At 43.4% G+C, this 18,879-nt stretch overlaps 1 protein-coding gene across 1 annotated transcript in view; it reads right to left on the minus strand.

Moving 5' to 3' along the window:
- The window catches only part of SLC6A17 (solute carrier family 6 member 17), a 279,329-nt gene that overhangs the window by 8,269 nt on the left and 252,181 nt on the right, over nt 1–18,879 (minus strand). Inside the window, exon 12 of the mRNA XM_069238337.1 lies at nt 17,803–17,965. Coding sequence (XP_069094438.1) covers nt 17,803–17,965 — 163 coding nt within the window. The remainder of the gene's footprint in view (nt 1–17,802; nt 17,966–18,879) is intronic.

Genomic DNA, 18,879 nt, shown 5'->3' on the forward strand with positions numbered 1-18,879 from the left:
GAAAAATCGGTTTCACACCTCATAAGGTGGTTACACAATAGTAACATAATTAAAAGTCCACAAGCTACAATTTGTTCCATTAAAAGTTTATGGAGTGGTGACGTGGCATCCATCTAAACAAGTATTGGTAAAGACAATTGGTTGCGCCTTGACAAGAATACACTTGTTTTATTCATTGTTTTTCAAAATATGCAATGTTAAAAAAAATGGCTAACTTATGCAAAATATAAAAGTAAAGGAGTGGGCACACCAGTCCTAGTACTGAAGTGCCCTCCTTCTGAGGTGGCTGTGCATATGTGATCAGGCAAAATGCTGTAAGTCACAGTGCAGTAGAACTGATGGGTGAAGCAAAATGGGAAGAGCACTTTGACAAGTCAATGGATGAAGTGGGCTGACTTAAAGTCCCAATACGTATATATATGTATCTTTATTATGATTTTCTGGAAAACGTTTGGCTGGTAAACCAGCAGCCAAACCTACAAGATTTATACTGTGCCATTCTCTTCATATTCCTGACTCTAATCCAGTTGAGATAATCAGGAATGCATTCGAGTGAATTTCTGATGGTGCCGCTCATTGATTCAGGTTCTGGCACGAATGTTCCAGAGCATCAGAAGAATCTGTTGGGCAACGAGGTGATGTGTATGTAGAAATGTGTTGAGAATGACTAATTCTATAGTCTAACTATAAGCAGGTCAGAGTTGGCATCAAACGACAATTATTGTTATGTTATTATATGTATCAAGGGCGTGTTTGCAGTGCTTCTTGGCACTGAATAAAAAGTCCTCAACTTGTTCCCCTCATAATTATTTGCCTTTGACTGTGCCACTGACCATGTAGCAGTACTTTAATAACAAACTCACAGGAAGTACTGTATTTGCAGCTACCACACAGAGATACTAGAACACGAGTGAGCTTTTTATACATACACTGAACCCGTAGCTTCTGTCAGTCAGGCGCAGAGGTATTAATGTAACATTTACTGTTGGAGCATTGTAGGAAATTGGGTTACTGTTTGAAAGAGGTGAAACCCTACTCCAGCAGCAACCACAATTATTGTCAGGGTGAAACATAAGCAAATCCAAAATTAACCTGCGCTTAGCCCTCTGGTAGCTTGGCACAAAAGCAGTCAGACTTTACTGAGAGGCAATGTGTAAAGTATTTATGCAGCACACAAACTATAATAAAATGAAAACACAACACAAGAAAAAATCCCACACTAATTTAGAAACATAGAGTACATTTTAAAAACTTAGGTGAGAACAAAACAACGAAAATCCTATCAGTAGAACAAAGGATGCGCAATTTTAAAGATTTAGGTGAAAATAGTTCCTAAAAGCAGAAAGCACCAACTGTGGTTGTGCCAGACTGGGACAAAGTCCCAAGTCCAGGAAGGCCAAGAAGAATGCGTGCAGGGTACAGGGACCAAGTTAGGCCCGCTAAACTAAGTACCTTAGCTCCTGGTTGTAGAGCGTTGCAAGATACCATGTATAGGAAGTGTTGCAAAGTGGCGGCTCCGAAGAGGCTGCAAACTATGATGTGAGATCCTGTGATAGAGATACGTCACTCAACAGTGGCTCTGATAAAGCTACCAATGAGGCTTGTGATGCAAAGTCCTGGCTAATTGTTAAGGCTGCTGTCAATGGAGGCTTGGATGCAAAGTACTGTGTCATGGATGCATCGCACAGAGGCGGTTCTGAGGACCTGTGTTCTGCAATGCAAGGTCCTGCATCAAAGATGCAATGAGCCATGGACATTCCAATGCAGAGCTGTGAAGAGATGCATTGCACTGTGTCAGTTCTGCCCAAAAGCCCACAGCTGGGCTAGTAGAGCACCTTCAAGCCCATTTCCAAGGGTCCAGGACAGGCACCACTTGGCGGGACAGGACTCACAGCAGGCAGAGCTCAGGTGCAAGGTTCAGGGTGGTTGGAGACTTTCCTATCCTTGAGGCTCTGATTAGGAGGCCACTCAACTAGCCTTTGGAGTCACTCTAGTGGTCCTGGGTTCAAGATGCAGGTGCAGTCCTTCACACTCAGGCAGCAGGGCAGCAGAGTAGCAATCCTCCTTGCAGTGGAGCAGAACAGGAGTCCTTCTCCTGAGTCTTCCGCAGTTCCAGGTGCGTACTGAAGAGCTGCGTTGATGGTTCAATATTTACATGTGGTGCCAGCATTGAAGTAGGAGAAAGTTATGGAGGTTTCCACCCCCAGAGGTGTTTGTCATTTCCTGCCTCCGTGTCCTGGCCCAGCTTGTCTGGGGGCACAAAAGACCAGTGCGAAACCCTCTGTGAGTATGTGGAGGCAGAGTCTTTGCGATGTGTGGGTTAGGTGACATCTCATCCCTCACTTCTACCAAGTAAGAGATGGCCCATTCTGCCAACACCTATTCTTCCTCTGTTTCATTGTCTAGGACTAATACACAAAGACCAACTGCCAGCTACACCTAGTCATGTGTCCCAAGATACAGACGGCAGGCATCAAATAGTTAGGACAAGAAACACCAACTTTCTAAAAATGGCATTTTCAGAATTGTGACTTAAAATCCAACTTTACCATTAAAGAGGGCTTTAAATTACGATTCTTTAGAGACCAAACTAGACTTTCCTACCTGCTTCCAAATGAAAGTTATTACTTATTAAATGTAATAACACAATGCTATCCTATGGGAAAGGCAGGCCTTGCATTAGTGAAAAGCGGATGATATATATATATATCTTCGATGGCATGTGTAGCTGCAGATACACATGCTATGCACAGTCCGCCATCTGGTGTTGGGTTCGGAGTGTTACAAGTTGTTTTTCTTCGAAGAAGTCTTTTCGAGTCACGAGACCGAGGCACTCCTCCCATTTCGACTCCATTGCGCATGGGCGTCGACTCCATCTTAGATTGTTTTTTTTCCGCCATCGGGTTCGGACGTGTTCCTTTTCGCTCCGTGTTTCGGGTCGGAAAGTTAGTTAGAATCTCGGAAAAAATCGTCGGTATTGTTTGCGTTCGGTATCGGGTTAGTTAGAACAAATCGACACTGAATTTTGAAGAGCTCCGGTGGCCCTTTGGGGTTTTTTCGATCCCCCGTCGGGGCCTGGTCGGCCCGGCCACGTGCGACTTCAAGGCTGATGGAACGGACCCCATTCTGCTTCTGCCCAAAATGCCATAACAAGTATCCGTATACGGATCAGCATCTGGTCTGTAACTTGTGCTTGTCCCCCGAGCACAAGGAGGATACTTGTGAAGCCTGTCGAGCGTTTCGGTCGAGGAAGACGCTGAGAGACCGAAGAGCCAGGAGACTACAAATGGGGTCCACGCCGACAGGTCAAGAACGTTTCGAGGAGGAAGAAGAAGCTTTCTCCATCCGCGAGTCGGATTCTGAAGAACTCGACGCCGAAGAAACACACCAAACCGTGAGTAAGACGTCGACAATCAAGACTCACGAGAAGTCCACAAAAGCCCAGGGGACGCCACCGCCAACAGGCCATGGCTTAACCCGAAAACTAGGTGACCGATCCAAGGCACCAAAAAAGGGAATGCTGGTGTCAAAGTCATCCGACTCCGGTTGAGATACCGCCACACAGCAACCTCGGAGCCGAGACAGCGGCTCCGAGAAACTTCGGCACAGAGACAGCGGCACCAAAGAATTTCAGCACAGAGACACCACGCCGAAAACAAAGAAGGTTTCTTCGGAGCCTAAAAAGACTTCCGAAAAGGTTTCGGTTCCGAAACATCCAGCCTCGGAGCCGAAAACTAGTTCCTATACAGAGGAACAAGGATTAACCTCCCAATTACATAGATTTGGAGAGGAGCTTCAAGCTGTAGAGCCTGACTACACGCAAAGAAGGATTCATATTCATGAGGACACAGGGAAGATAACCACTCTTCCCCCAATCAAAATAAAAAGGAAACTTGCCTTTCAACAAAAGGACAAGCAACCACAGGCAAAAGTGGAAAAGAAAACAACCCGCCACCGTCCCCACCACCATCAACACATGCATCACCAGCAACAACTCCACCACTGATGCACTCACCAGCTCATACTACAATGAGTCAGGATGATCCCGATGCATGGGACCTTTACGATGCTCCAGTGTCTGACAACAGCCCAGACTCCTACCCCACAAAACCGTCACCACCTGAGGACAGTACATCCTACACACAGGTGGTCGCAAGGACAGCCGAATTTCACAACGTCACCTTACATGCTGAACCAATTGAGGATGACTTTCTGTTTAACACCCTATCCTCCACCCATAGCCAGTACCAAAGCCGTCCCATGCTCCCAGGAATGCTAAGACATTCAAAACAAATATTTCAGGATCCAGTTAAAGGCAGAGCCATAACTCCAAGGGTGGAGAAAAAGTACAAGCCACCGCCAACAGATCCAATCTATATTACAATACAACTAACACCAGACTCAGTAGTTGTCGGGGCAGCTCGTAAGAGAGCCAACCCTCATACCTCAGGAGACGCACCACCTCCAGACAAAGAGAGCCGCAAATTTGATGCTGCGGGAAAAAGGGTTGCAGCACAAGCAGCAAATCAATGGCGTATTGCCAATTCACAAGCACTTTTGGCAAGATACGACAGAGCTCATTGGGATGAAATGCAACATTTCATCGAACACTTACCCAAGGAGTTCCAAAAAAGAGCGCAACAGGTGGTAGAAGAGGGACAAAGTATCTCGAATAATCAGATACGGTCTTCCATGGATGCAGCAGATACAGCTGCAAGGACAATAAACACTGCAATCACGATACGAAGGCACGCATGGCTGCGCACTTCAGGGTTCAAGCCGGAAATCCAACAAGCTGTGCTCAATATGCCATTTAATGAACAGCAATTGTTTGGGCCGGAGGTGGACACTGCCATTGAGAAACTCAAAAAAGACACAGATACAGCCAAAGCCATGGGCGCACTCTACTCCCCGCAGAGCAGAGGCACATTTTGAAAAACACCTTTTAGGGGAGGGTTTCGAGGTCAACCCACAGAAACCACAACCTCACAAACAAGGCCTACTTACCAGGGTCAATATCAGAGGGGAGGTTTTCGGGGGCAATATAGAGGGGGCCAATTCCCAAGAAATCGAGGAAAATTCCAAGGCCCCAAAACTCCTCAAAATAAACAGTGACTCACAAGTCACACAACCCCATCACATAACACCTGTGGGGGGAAGACTAAGCCAATTTTACAAACTTTGGGAGGAAATAACAACAGACACCTGGGTCTTAGCAATTATCCAGCATGGTTATTGCATAGAATTTCACCAATTCCCTCCAATCGTCCCACCGAAAACACACAATATGATCTTCTAGGACTAGAAGTTCAAGCATTGCTACAAAAGGACGCAATAGAATTAGTGCCAAATCTACAAAAAAACACAGGAGTTTACTCACTGTACTTTCTAATACCCAAAAAGGACAAAACTCTGAGACCAATACTAGATCTCAGAACACTAAATACCTACATCAAATCAGACCACTTTCACATGGTCACGTTACAAGACTTAATCCCACTGCTCAAACAGCAAGATTACATGACAACATTAGACCTAAAAGACGCGTATTTCCATATACCAATACATCCTTCACACAGGAAATACCTAAGGTTCGTATTCCAAGGAATACATTACCAATTCAAAGTGTTGCCATTCGGAATAACAACTGCGCCAAGAGTTTTTACAAAATGCCTGGCAGTAGTAGCCGCACATATCAGAAGGCAGCAAATACATGTGTTCCCGTACTTAGACGACTGGTTAATCAAAACCAACACGCTAAGACAATGTTCACAGCACACAAACTACGTCATACAGACCCTTCACAGGCTAGGTTTCTCGATCAACTACGCGAAGTCACACCTTTTGCCGTGTCAAACACAGCAATACTTAGGAGCGACAATCAACACAGCAAAAGGGATTGCCACTCCAAGACCAAAAAGGGTTCAAACATTTCACAAAGTAATACAGGCCATGTATCCAACACAAAAGATATAAGTCAAAATGGTAATGAAACTCCTAGGCATGATGTCTTCATGCATAGCCATTGTCCCAAACGCAAGATTGCACATGCGGCCATTACAACAGTGCCTAGCATCACAATGGTCACAAGCACAGGGTCAACTACTAGATCTGGTGTTGATAGACCGCCAAACATACATCTCGCTTCTATGGTGGAACAGTACAAATTTAAACCGAGGGCGGCCTTTCCAAGACCCAGTGCCACAATACGTCATAACGACGGATGCTTCCATGACAGGGTGGGGAGCACACCTCAATCAACACAGCATCCAAGGACAATGGGACATACATCAGAGGCAGTTTCACATAAATCACTTAGAACTGTTAGCAGTATTTCTAGCGCTGAAAGCATTTCAACCCATAATAACCCAAAAATACATTCTTGTCAAAACAGACAACATGACAACAATGTATTATCTAAACAAACAAGGAGGGACACACTCGACACAGTTGTGCCTCCTAACACAAAAAATATGGCATTGGGTGATTCACAACCACATTCGCCTAATAGCACAATTTATTCCAGGGATTCAGAACCAGTTGGCAGACAATCTCTCTCGAGATCACCAACAAACTCACGAATGGGAAATTCACCCCCAAATACTAAACAATTACTTTCAAATTTGGGGAACACCTCAAATAGATCTATTTGCAACAAAAGAAAATTCAAAATGTCAAAACTTCGCATCCAGGTACCCACAAGATCAATCCCAAGGCAATGCTCTATGGATGAACTGGTCAGGGATATTTGCGTACGCTTTTCCCCCTCTCCCTCTCCTTCCATATCTAGTAAACAGGTTGAGTCAAAACAAACTCAAACTCATACTAATAGCACCAACATGGGCAAGGCAACCTTGGTACACAACACTACTAGACCTTTCAGTAGTACCTCATGTCAAACTACCCAACAGACCAGATCTGTTAACACAACACAAACAACAGATCCGACATCCAAATCCAGCATCGTTGAATCTAGAAATTTGGCTCCTGAAATCCTAGAATTCGGGCACTTAGACCTCACACAGGAATGTATGGAGGTCATAAAACAAGCGAGAAAACCTACCACTAGACACTGCTATGCAAATAAGTGGAAAAGATTTGTTTATTACTGCCATAATAATCAAATTCAACCTTTACACGCATCTGCAAAAGAAATAGTAGGATACTTACTACATTTGCAAAAATCTAACCTAGCTTTCTCTTCCATTAAAATACATCTTACGGCAATTTCTGCTTACCTACAAATTACGCACTCAATTTCATTGTTTAGGATACCAGTCATAAAGGCGTTTATGGAAGGCCTAAAGAGAATTATACCACCAAGAACACCACCAGTTCCTTCATGGAACCTCAACATTGTCCCAACACGACTCATGGGTCCACCTTTTGAGCCCATGCACTCTTGTGAAATGCAATACTTAACGTGGAAATTTGCATTTTTAATTGCCATCACATCTCTAAGAAGAGTGAGTGAGATTCAAGCATTTACCATTCAAGAACCATTTATTCAAATACACAAAAATAAAGTTGTTCTACGGACCAATCCTAAATTTTTACCAAAAGTAATCTCACCGTTCCACCTAAATCAAACCGTAGAATTACCAGTGTTCTTCCCGCAGCCAGATTCAGTAGCCGAAAGAGCACTACATACATTAGACATCAAAAGAGCACTAATGTACTACATTGACAGAACAAAACTAATTCGAAAGACAAAACAATTATCGCCTTTCAAAAACCTCATACAGGAAATCCAATTTCAAAACAAGGCATTGCTAGATGGATAGTTAAGTGCATTCAAACCTGCTATCTTAAAGCTAAAAGAGAACTGCCTATTACACCAAAGGCATACTCAACCAGAAAGAAAGGTGCTACCATGGCCTTTCTAGGAAATATTCCAATGAACGAAATATGTAAGGCAGCAACATGGTCTACGCCTCATACATTTACCAAGCACTACTGTGTAGATGTGCTAACTGCACAACAAGCAACAGTAGGTCAAGCTGTATTAAGAACATTATTTCAAACTACTTCAACTCCTACAGACTGAACCACCGCTTTTGGGGAGATAACTGCTTACTAGTCTATGCACAGCATGTGTATCTGCAGCTACACATGCCATCGAACGGAAAATGTCACTTACCCAGTGTACATCTGTTCGTGGCATTAGTCGCTGCAGATTCACATGCGCCCACCCGCCTCCCCGGGAGCCTGTAGCCGTTTAGAAGTAGATCTTAAACATTTGTACATTTGTAAATATATTACTTAAAACTTTATTATGTACATACACATTCACTCCATTGCATGGGCACTATTGCTAGCATACACAACTCCTACCTCACCCTCTGCGGGCAAAACAATCTAAGATGGAGTCGACGCCCATGCGCAATGGAGTCGAAATGGGAGGAGTCCCTCGGTCTCGTGACTCGAAAAGACTTCTTCGAAGAAAAACAACTTGTAACACTCCGAGCCCAACACCAGATGGCGGACTGTGCACAGCATGTGAATCTGCAGCGACTAATGCCACGAACAGATGTACACTGGGTAAGTGACATTTTCCATATATATATATATATATATATATACATATATATAATATATATATCCTCTTGGAGGTTGCCAGTGGGTAGTTGTAGTTAGGAACTAGTTACCATAGGAACAGAGTTTTTTTTTTTGCCAATAACTTTGGTGCTGTTTGACGAATCTTCACAATTTTTTAAAACTAATGCACAGTCGGTTAAGCTGCTGTGTTGAAAGTTTTGGGGTGATTCGTCAAGAGGGGGCCAAGAAAAAGGGAGGGATCCGAAACGCACCCTCCTCTTTTGTGTTTTCTCCATGCATTTCCCCATGGGGATTTTGAACACAACTACAGCCCAAACAGCTTGATGGAATTACACCAAATGTGGCAGAAAGCTAACTTTTGGACCACAAAGCATGCTTTTTGTGATTTGGTGTAAATCTGTTCAGCAGCTTTAGAGTTATTAAATTAAAAAATATATAGATATCTAGGGACACTGAGGGTCCATAGATCGCGGAGATCTCGTGTTGAGATCTGATTGGCTGCCAACACTTCAGCCAGGAAGTGTTGGCAGCCATTTTGGGACTCTGCTTTAGCCGAGTACCAAAACAAAAATGTAAGGAAAAAGAAAAGGGGCAGGGTAGGAATACCCTGACTTTCTAGCCTTAGTGCTGGGGTCCCCCGGAACCCCACCAGGGCAAAAAACAATTTAAAAACATTTTCAACGAAATTCGAAGAGAATCCATAAATCTGCCGAAATGTTTTAAAAAAAAACAAGAGCGGTTACTGCACTTGTTAAAAATGACACCCCCATGTGGACATGCACATGTAAATAAAAAAAAGAAGGGGGCACATGGGGCTCCCCTCTTAGGGCTCTTAAAAGCCCCAGAGACCACCACCACCTCTTTAGGGCTTTATAATCATTTCGGGGGGGGGGGTACCATGAGGACCCACCTCCATGTGCTCACATGAGCCCCGAGGCCCACCATTTCCCAGAGGCTTAATTTATTTAATGGTGGGGACTGCACAGACTCCCCTTCTAGGGCTGTTTAAAGGCCTGGGTACCACCACCTCCCTAGAGCTAAAAAAAGAAAATACCGGGTGAGGGCCGCATGGCCCCCCACCCCCCATGGGCCACCACCTCCCCAGGGCAAGTTACATTTTTTAAGGTGGGAGGGGAGCGGACTCCTCCCAGGCTTGTACGGCCCCAGGGACCACCACCTCCACGGGGCCAGCCCATGCCAATTATAGGAGAGGGGGCTGCCCAGTCCCCCCTCCTGGGGCGATTAGTGACCCTGAGGACCACCATTCCCAGGGCCGGCTCCTGCTATCTCATGAGGTGAACACCCTCAGGAGATAGCGGTTTGCATTTGCTTTGCAGGAGGTGTGACAGCTCATGCCAAGCAAAAGCAAACACTAACTCTGCTACCAGCAATCGGGAGTGTGAAAACTTTTCACGCTTGCTAGACAGGGAAACAGATGAAATATTGCCCCACCTGCATTTAGGGAGCTACATATTTAGCATCTCCCTGCGTGCGGGACCAATGCCTGCTGCCGCAGGAGGCGAAGAGCCAGCTGGGATCACTGGAGCCTTGAGGCTCCCCCACAGTCCCCATCAGAGATATGATAGTATCTACAACAAACAAAGAAGCATTTACTTCTGAAAAGTACAAATCATCCTCACGTCTTGTGCATGGCCAAGGAAAAGAAATTGTGTTTTCCCTGAGCTTCCACCATGAAAATGTATATGATGAAGGCGCTCGATGAGCAATCACAATGGCAAAGTTACAGACACACAAGCTCACTGAAGACATTATTTTGGCACTCTGCAGCAGTAGTGTAGGAGATGCACATTTACCCAATGAGGTAGCACTTACTAATTAGCCCATAGAAAGTACTCCAGTTGGGTAGACATTTTGCACCAAACGGTGCCCTCACTTTGGATAAATATGCAGGGCAGTATACATTCTGGAACAATGCTTATTTCACAGAAATTAAACCTCAATGGGAAGCACTTACAGATATAAACAAAGCAAACGCCCAAGTTAAAGCTTCCCTTTTGTAAAGTACCAATCATCCTAACTTATTGCACATGGACAAGGCAAAGCAATTGTGTTTTCTCTGCATTTCCACCTTGAAAGGTTATCTGTAATCCTTAACAGAGGTGTTTGCATTCTTTCTCTTTCAAGTGCAGTATCTTATGTAGTGACTGTGACAAGTGGGTTCTTTCTTTCTTTTCATCTTCAGCTGAGACCAAAAATCGTGCTCTCCCTTTAAAAACCACAAATATGCAAAATGGCCCATAAGGCCTGCTCGTTAGACTACAACCCTTTCTACACTAGTGGTATGCAATATCTTCCCATCCTTTTTGCCAGGATGATGGACAGCTTCCTAAAAGGCGCAACTATCACGTTTCCCACTGATTTTGGAGAGTCTTTTTTGATGCACAGGAATGTGATCACATCTCCACCATTCAAAGAAGCCCTTCATGCATGGTGTACGGCCAAACCCCACCACGCACGGCCAAAGGCCATGCGTGGTTGGGTGCTTATAGGAGGTTGACTGCAGGGCCTGGCTGCAGGCCAGGCCCTGGGACCAACCCCCACCACACACTGCCAAAGGCTGTGTGCAGCAGTGGTTGGATTAATGTAAAGTAATTGAAACTACTTAACGTTGAAAAACCTAGAAATTCACGGAAAAAAACAAAGGTTACAGGGGCATTATATTTAGGAAATTGAATTTAAAAAAACCTAGAAATTTACTGAAAAAAAACAAAGGTTATAGGGACATTATAGTTAGGTTCGTATCTTACTTGCACAAAACCTTAGAAATTCAGCAGCTATAGTTATGTTTATCTCAAGTAACTTTAAGTAGTGCCCTAACGTAACTATAACTCACACCCTCGTCATGCACTGCTAATTATCCTACATAGTGCCTCAGTCATAATATATTCTATTACATCATTGATAATATCAATGCAACATTTACAATAACGTAATTGAAAAGAAAACTGTGCATGGCAGGGGCGCGATTTATAGTTACCTTAGGGCGCGTGTTATAGTTACTTGAGATAACCCTAACCATAACTGCTGAATTTATGTTTTTTTGCAAGTAAAATATGAACCTAACTATAACATCCCTGTAACTTTTGGTTTTATAGGTGAATATATATATATATATATATATATATATATATATATATATATATATATATATATATATATATATATATATATATATATGTATTTTAAATAATTAAAATGTGTCAATTGTGTGTAAACCAATTTTACCATGTTTAGGGAGTGAGCACACAAACTCACTGGTCATCATTGGCAAAGTGCAGAGAGTCCTGAAGCCAGCAAAAACTAGTTCAGCAAAAAAGGAGTAAGGCAAAATGTTTGAGGGACAACCACCCTAACGTTGACAGCTCTAACAAGCATCCTTTTTTGTGAATCTGTACGTCTTCAATTCTTTTGTATATGGACCCTTTGATATCACCGACTGAAGTAGTGCTGCTAAGTTCCAATTACATTCAAGTCCGAAAGGTGTAATCAGTATTGTCTGTACCTTCTCCAAAATGTGTGACCAAGCCCTTGTCCAATCTTAAATTGAGTGAGTCTATTTAAAATATATACACAAATAATTCCATAAAGCAAATGATCTTAATCCTACATTCCAAAAGAGTGCACATGCGTTTTGGGCCTGGCCCTCTAGGCATGGTCATCTTCTCATTTTTGCATTCTGTTTCTGTCTTTTTTGTTGGCATTAGGACGCTGTGCACTTTTGCCCAGCTAATCAGTGGTAAGGTGCTTATGCTCTTTCCCTAAAACATTGTAAAATTGGTAAATACTGGTACATTTAATTTCCTTATAAGTCTTTAATAAGTGGTACTACATGTACCCAGGGCCTGTATATTAAATGCTACTATTGGGCTGCAGCACCCATTGTGCCACCCACTAAAGTAGCACTAAAAAACATGTCTCAAGCCTGCCACTGCAGCCTATAGTGCAGTTTAAAACTACTATTTCGACCTGGCAAAATAAACCTTTAGCCAGGCCCAAACCTTTCTTTTTAATACTTATAAATCACCCCTAAGGTACTCCTAGAGCAGGGTGTATGGTATTTAAAAAGTAAGACTTGTGGATTTAAGCTTTACATTTCCAGGCAGTGGATAACCCCTAAAGTTCTTTCTCACTGTTATAACGCTGATCTCCTCCATACACTAACACTGGGTGGCCTTATTACCTTTAATATGTGCTAATTTTCTATTGAGAGCAGAGAGAGAAACACTTCTTGGACTATTTTGAACTGCAATCTAAAAACCCCTTTAATGATAAACTTGGATTTTAAGTTACAGTTCTGAAAATGCCACTTTTAAATGAAAAAGTTGGCATTTTTTGTGCAAAACTGTTCCTTTTGGCCATAGCCAGGGTCACATGACTGTGGCTGTTTCTCCTGTGATGAGTTGTTGATTCCTTCCAAATATGGGGACAAAAAGGGCTAGGTGTGGATAGTATGGGCCATGCTGCCAAGATGGCTGGGGAGGGGCTGCAGCCATCCAGACTTACACCACAAAGGGTTCTGCCTATAGCACATACAAAGTAACCTGACACCAGGCCTGTCCTTGACATTTGTCACCCTAGACAGTTTGAAGCCCTATTCACGAAGGAGGAAGGAGAGACAAGCTGGCACTGTGGATAAAAGTTGGCACACTCAGACCCCACTTCATATCACTTCTGGACCTATGGAAGGCTCAGAAGAAGGACTACCCTGGAGTTAGAAGGACTGCCCTACTTCCTGAGAAGGAAAGTCTGGACCTGCTTTCTTGAACCCATGACCACCAAAATGACTCCAAGTGCTAGCTGGCTGTCCTCCTCTATGAGATATATGGGCACAACAAGCTCCAAAAACCTGCCAAGTAACTGCCAAGCTGACCAGCACTAAATGGATCTGCCTGGCCCTGCCTGAGCCATGCTGCCCCACAGGTCCTAGGCTCTTGGCTGGTGTCAGAGTGTTCTCCTCTCAGCACAATTGAAGGTTTCATCAAAACTAATGCAGCGCAACGTAACCTGACACAGCACCTTGCATTGCAGCACCTTGCAGTTCCTGGTCGGCAGCTTCATCTAAACCGATGCAACATGATGCAACCCAACACAGGAACTCACATTGCAGCACCTCGCAGCTCCTGCTCTGTAGCTTCATCAGAATTGATGGGAAATGACGCAACTTGATGTAACCTGATGCGGGTCCTTTCATCAAAGCCCGTCGCAGCTCCTGACTAGTGACTTTTCTGGAATCGACAGAGCAGTGTAGACTGACGCAGCACCTCTCAATACCAAGGACACAAAGGTGCAACTGCCAGTGGGCCGAACTCAGTCCTATACCCAGCCACGCTCCATGGAAGTCGGCCTGAACTTGTGACTTTAGCCCGGTCTTGTGCGACAAGGTAACTACAGTTGGCGCTCTTGTGTGTTCTTTACTAAAAACTCAAAAAATTCATAACTTCATTTCTACCGATTGGATTTAATTCATTTTGGTGTCATTGAATTATCAAATGTACTCCAAGTTCATAAATTGCTTTGGGACATTTCTTCTGTTGTGTTTTCAAATTATTATTGTTGTGTGCTGCATAAATACTTTACAAATTGTCTCTAAGTTAATTCTGGCTGCTTTGTGCCTAGCTACCAGTAGGTTAATCACAGGGTAATTTAGTGACATTTATGATTCACCTTGACAAGGACTGTGAGTATTATTTGAATGGGGCCTCCAACACTCTCAATCAATAACCCAATTTCTCATAATCCAAATAGTATGCACCAGCCTTTCTCTATTTCACACTCCAGGATTATTTACAGTGAAGAATGGGACTCTTGTCTATATCGCAAAGCAATATAAGAACTAGAAAGATTTGCAGCATCAGCTCTACTGTATCTAACACTCCTTTGTTAACAAAAGAAACATTGATACAGCAGAGTTTTTCTATCAAAAGTCCCAACACTGTGTCTTTGATAGACAGAATTTACCAGCTATTCTTTATAGCCCTCCCTAACATTACCCAGGTGAAAAATGTGGTACCCTGGATCTTCTGTGCCTGACACGGCAACATCAGGTAATCATGTACACTGGAAGATTGGGGCACAGCAGCTCTTCTCCTTCTCCTTCCGACACTAAAACATTATATTTACAAGAGAAAGGGGCACACCCGCACTTCCCTAAGTGACACCCCAGCGTTATGTATAGAAAGATATGGTTAAACCAGCCTTTCTCCATACCATCCCAATATTAGCTAGGTGAAGAATTTGGTGCATTGGACCTTCGTTATCCAATACACCAAGATTATGCGCAGAGGGAGAATGGGGCACTGGTTCATTTCTCTTGCCTACACTACGGTCTTATTTATGCAACAGAATGAGGAACACCAGAACTTTCCATTACAACAACCCAGCATTATGGCCAGAAATGTCCAGGTACACAATCTCTTCTCCTTTCCATACTCCAACATTTAATATGCCAAAAATGTAGCACTTCATCCCCACTACATCTGAGATAGCACTATTATGCACGAGAGGAGGATGGAGGCACTACCTCTTCTCTGTCACACACCGAATGATATAAATAGAACGAACGGAGTATGTAAATATTTCACTTTGCCATGCGTTAATTCTAGGTGCAAATGGTGAAGGCTCTTTTCTGTACCACCCCCACTGTTCAATAAGTGGAGGCTGTGGTAATAGCATCTGTTCTCTGTCCAGCACTCCACCACGATGTATCAACCAAGAATGAAGTATGCTACCTTTTCTCTATATCATGCCCCATTTCCAAATACCCAAAGAATGAGGCACACCAACTTTTGTCTACCATGCACCCAAATATTACATACACCACCACTCCCAGACCCAACATTACTATGAACATCATTTATCCAGAATGCCGTGAATAGCAGAAGTGTCATCACACACCCTTGTACCTTAGCCACATCATATGAACTTTGACTCTGAATCCTGTCATATGATGCTACATAACATTGATCCTGATGACATAACAATAATTGACATCACTGAAGCCTAATGTACATCTGAAATAGAAAATATATCTATAAATCACAGAAAGACGCACCCAAAAGAGATTTTTAAAAACAGTGTTGGTCATGACCACCTGAATTAAATTATATAAATTGAACAAGAACTATATTATGAACTTGATTTACTTCCCATCATTGTTAATACGTTTGGATTTATCATCACTTGTAAGGCGCTATCAGTCATGCGAAGCACAAAGGTGAAGGCTTTGTTCAAACCCATCATTTTTCATGTATTCATAAATATGAAACATTGCGACAGGTTGTTTAAAAGGTGCATTTTTAGTGTATTTCAATTTATAATGTATTATTCACAGTGCACATTACACTGCTGAATTAATTGATTTTACAGAATTGAAGTGTAATGTCCTAGGGCGAGTATGCAAAACAAATAGTGCTCATCAGGAAACTGCCTTCTGTTCTTGGCACTAGTTTTGCCACCTCTGAGGCCTGGTGTCAAAAGTGCAATGCCATCAGTCGCAAGAGACCAGCCAGGTGGTAGCCCCTAAATGACGCCCTTGAACACTATGCACAAAGAAGAATGGTGTACATCAACTCTTTTCTACCAGTCGCCCCATCATTATGTACATAAGGAGCACGGAAACAGCAGGTCTTCTCTTGATCACATTCCAACGTTTTGTACACAAGAGAACGTAACACAATCTGACTTCCAATCCAACCCATGTAAGGCAATCAACATTATGTACAAAGAAGAATGGGCAAAAGTAGCCCTTCTCTACTCCAAACTATGTACAGGAAAAGTGGGGCACGCCAATTCTTGGCTATTCAAAAACCTAATGTAAGGCTTGGCATCATGATCCTGATGAATCTAAATAGTTGAATCACTTAGAACTACTATTGTATTTTACCTCGTTTATCCAATAAGAGAAATTTTATATGTGAACCAGTCTATCACTCACCACAGAAGGAAGAACCAAGAATGAATTGAGAAGCAACAACCCACACGTACAGGAATAAAAGCAATACCATGGATGAGTTACAGCTAGATCCCTTTGGCACAAGAAGCTTTGGGCTCACGTCTAGAAATACGCAAGTGACTTAGGGTGACCCACATAGATAGTATAAAGAAAGTCAGTATTAGCCTGGCCCGAAAAGCGACAGCTCAGAGAAACCCCCAGGTCATTTTCCCTCCGATTAGGGAGACAAGCAGTCCTAACTGTGCTGCTAAGAATGTGAGTAAATGTCATCAGTATGCCCAGCTGTGGACCCAAGTTCCCTGTACCAGGCTGACCCAAACTGCACCTCACTGATGTAGCCATGAGAGGCCAAAACACATCTGAGGGTACTTTTGTTTCTTTTCACAGAGGATATCACCCGGCATCGAAGGCTGGATTATACCTTTTAGACCAGAACCAAGAATTATTTTCATATGATTGTTTCTTGTTGGCAATAGCAAGGACTACGAGTTAAAATGGACGGCATAAAATGCACCCAGAATAGGTTTGAGCGCTTTAAGTCTTGTGGTAAACCCTGGGGTGAATCCTGAGCTCGCTGTGAAATAGGGTTGAATTTGCACTTTACAGGTAAGACCTAAAAAGGTTGTAACACATCTGAGGATGTGTAGAGCTCCTGCTTAGAGGGCTCGTGGTCTATCTGTACGGGCTGTATTGTTCATTTTAGGGTGAGTTCTAGGTCTAGATGCTTATTATTGGGATTTTTCTGTAATTGTAGAGGTGAGCTACACAATGATAGACTGGAATCCCTCCCCCAGAGTAATTGCAAGTGGCTTACAGTGATCCAAATATTTCCACCCATCATCTCTGCTAAAGACCACGTTATATCTATTTTCCCTACCTGAATATTACCAATACCGGAGAACGTTAGTTCTTTGTTACTTCAGAGAAACAGGAGAAGGAGCCCCATGCAGTGAAAAGGGCTGCGTAAATCACCTCTTGAAACTTGAATGCCACGAACAGGGAACTCGGTTATCAGTAATGTGATAGCCGTTCTTTAATGATAAAGAGTACGAAGATACTGAACTCTGCTCCATGAATGGAGATAGTGTCTAGCTCTGTGGTCATAAGATGGATGGTTATGGTGTATCTGATCTGTGCCAGGCAAAGCGCCTCCCATCTGGAGAAGCAGGGATGCTAACATTGTGGCCACGGGGGAGCATGCAGGGACACTGTTGGCTTATCAGTGATTCATCATTCATGGGAAAGATGTTTGGATGGGATCATGGACTTACCAGATCACTGATCCAGGCACTGTAGCCTGGTGGTGTTCTAATCAGTTGGATAACACAGGAGAACAACAGCACAGTCATGCAGATCGGAGAGATGTACTTCCACGTGTAGAAGTAGTACATGTAGGGACGGAAGCCCAGCATTTCTGTTAATTCCTGCATGAACCTGGAGAGATAAGAAAACCCACAAGTTTAGGTGGAGGCACAACGAATTAGGAAGGAGAAACATTAGAAGAAACAGTCACACGAGGTTAAGACAAAGACACTCAAGTTTAGGAGCGGGACAAAGAAAGTTTGGCTAGCAACACAAAGGATATGCATTAAGGCACATGCCATCAGGAAGACGGCACAAATGTCCAGAAGGGAATCAGAGGGAAGACAGAAATTGACACAAATTATGACGGCAGTACAAATGAGGTGTGAATGGAGATATGTAATACTTAAGCAAGGGAGGCATTCTCCAGAAGATGGCATTGTGGAAGCAGAATATGTTTAACAGTTAAGGGTAATGGGTCAGCTAATGGGACCAGCTCTCTCAATCCAGACTTCATGTCCACTTGATGGGTCCCATACTGGGCAACTGACTGGATGCCTGTGATTAAATTACTGACTCACTAGCTGAATGGCTGGCTGATCGAGTGATTGACTGACTGGACGACTAGACTGCTTGTTGGCTGGTTGAGAAACTTAATAGGTGACTACCTGGCTGGCTAGCTGTTTGAGTGATTGTCGAACTGGCTGAAGGGTAGGTTGAGTAACTTACTAGCCAACTTTTTTGTGTGGCTGGCTTAGTGACTGACTGGCTGGATTGCTGATTGAGTGAATGAATGGCAAGTTGAATCTGAATGCCTGACCCGGTGGCTGTCAGTTTTACTGGGTGGCTGGCTGAATAGCTGGCTGATGATTTGCTAGCTGGTTAAGTGGCTGACTGCATGGCTGGCTGGGTGACTGGATGGACGGATATGTAGGTGGATGACTGGATGGATTTATTGGTGGATCGATGTATTATTGTCTTAATAGCTAACTAGCAAGTTCAATATCTAACTGTCTGGAATCATGTCTGGTTGGCTGCCTGACTAT

Source organism: Pleurodeles waltl, chromosome 6 (genome assembly GCF_031143425.1).
Source record: "Pleurodeles waltl isolate 20211129_DDA chromosome 6, aPleWal1.hap1.20221129, whole genome shotgun sequence".
NCBI classification, from domain to species: Eukaryota; Metazoa; Chordata; class Amphibia; order Caudata; family Salamandridae; genus Pleurodeles; species Pleurodeles waltl.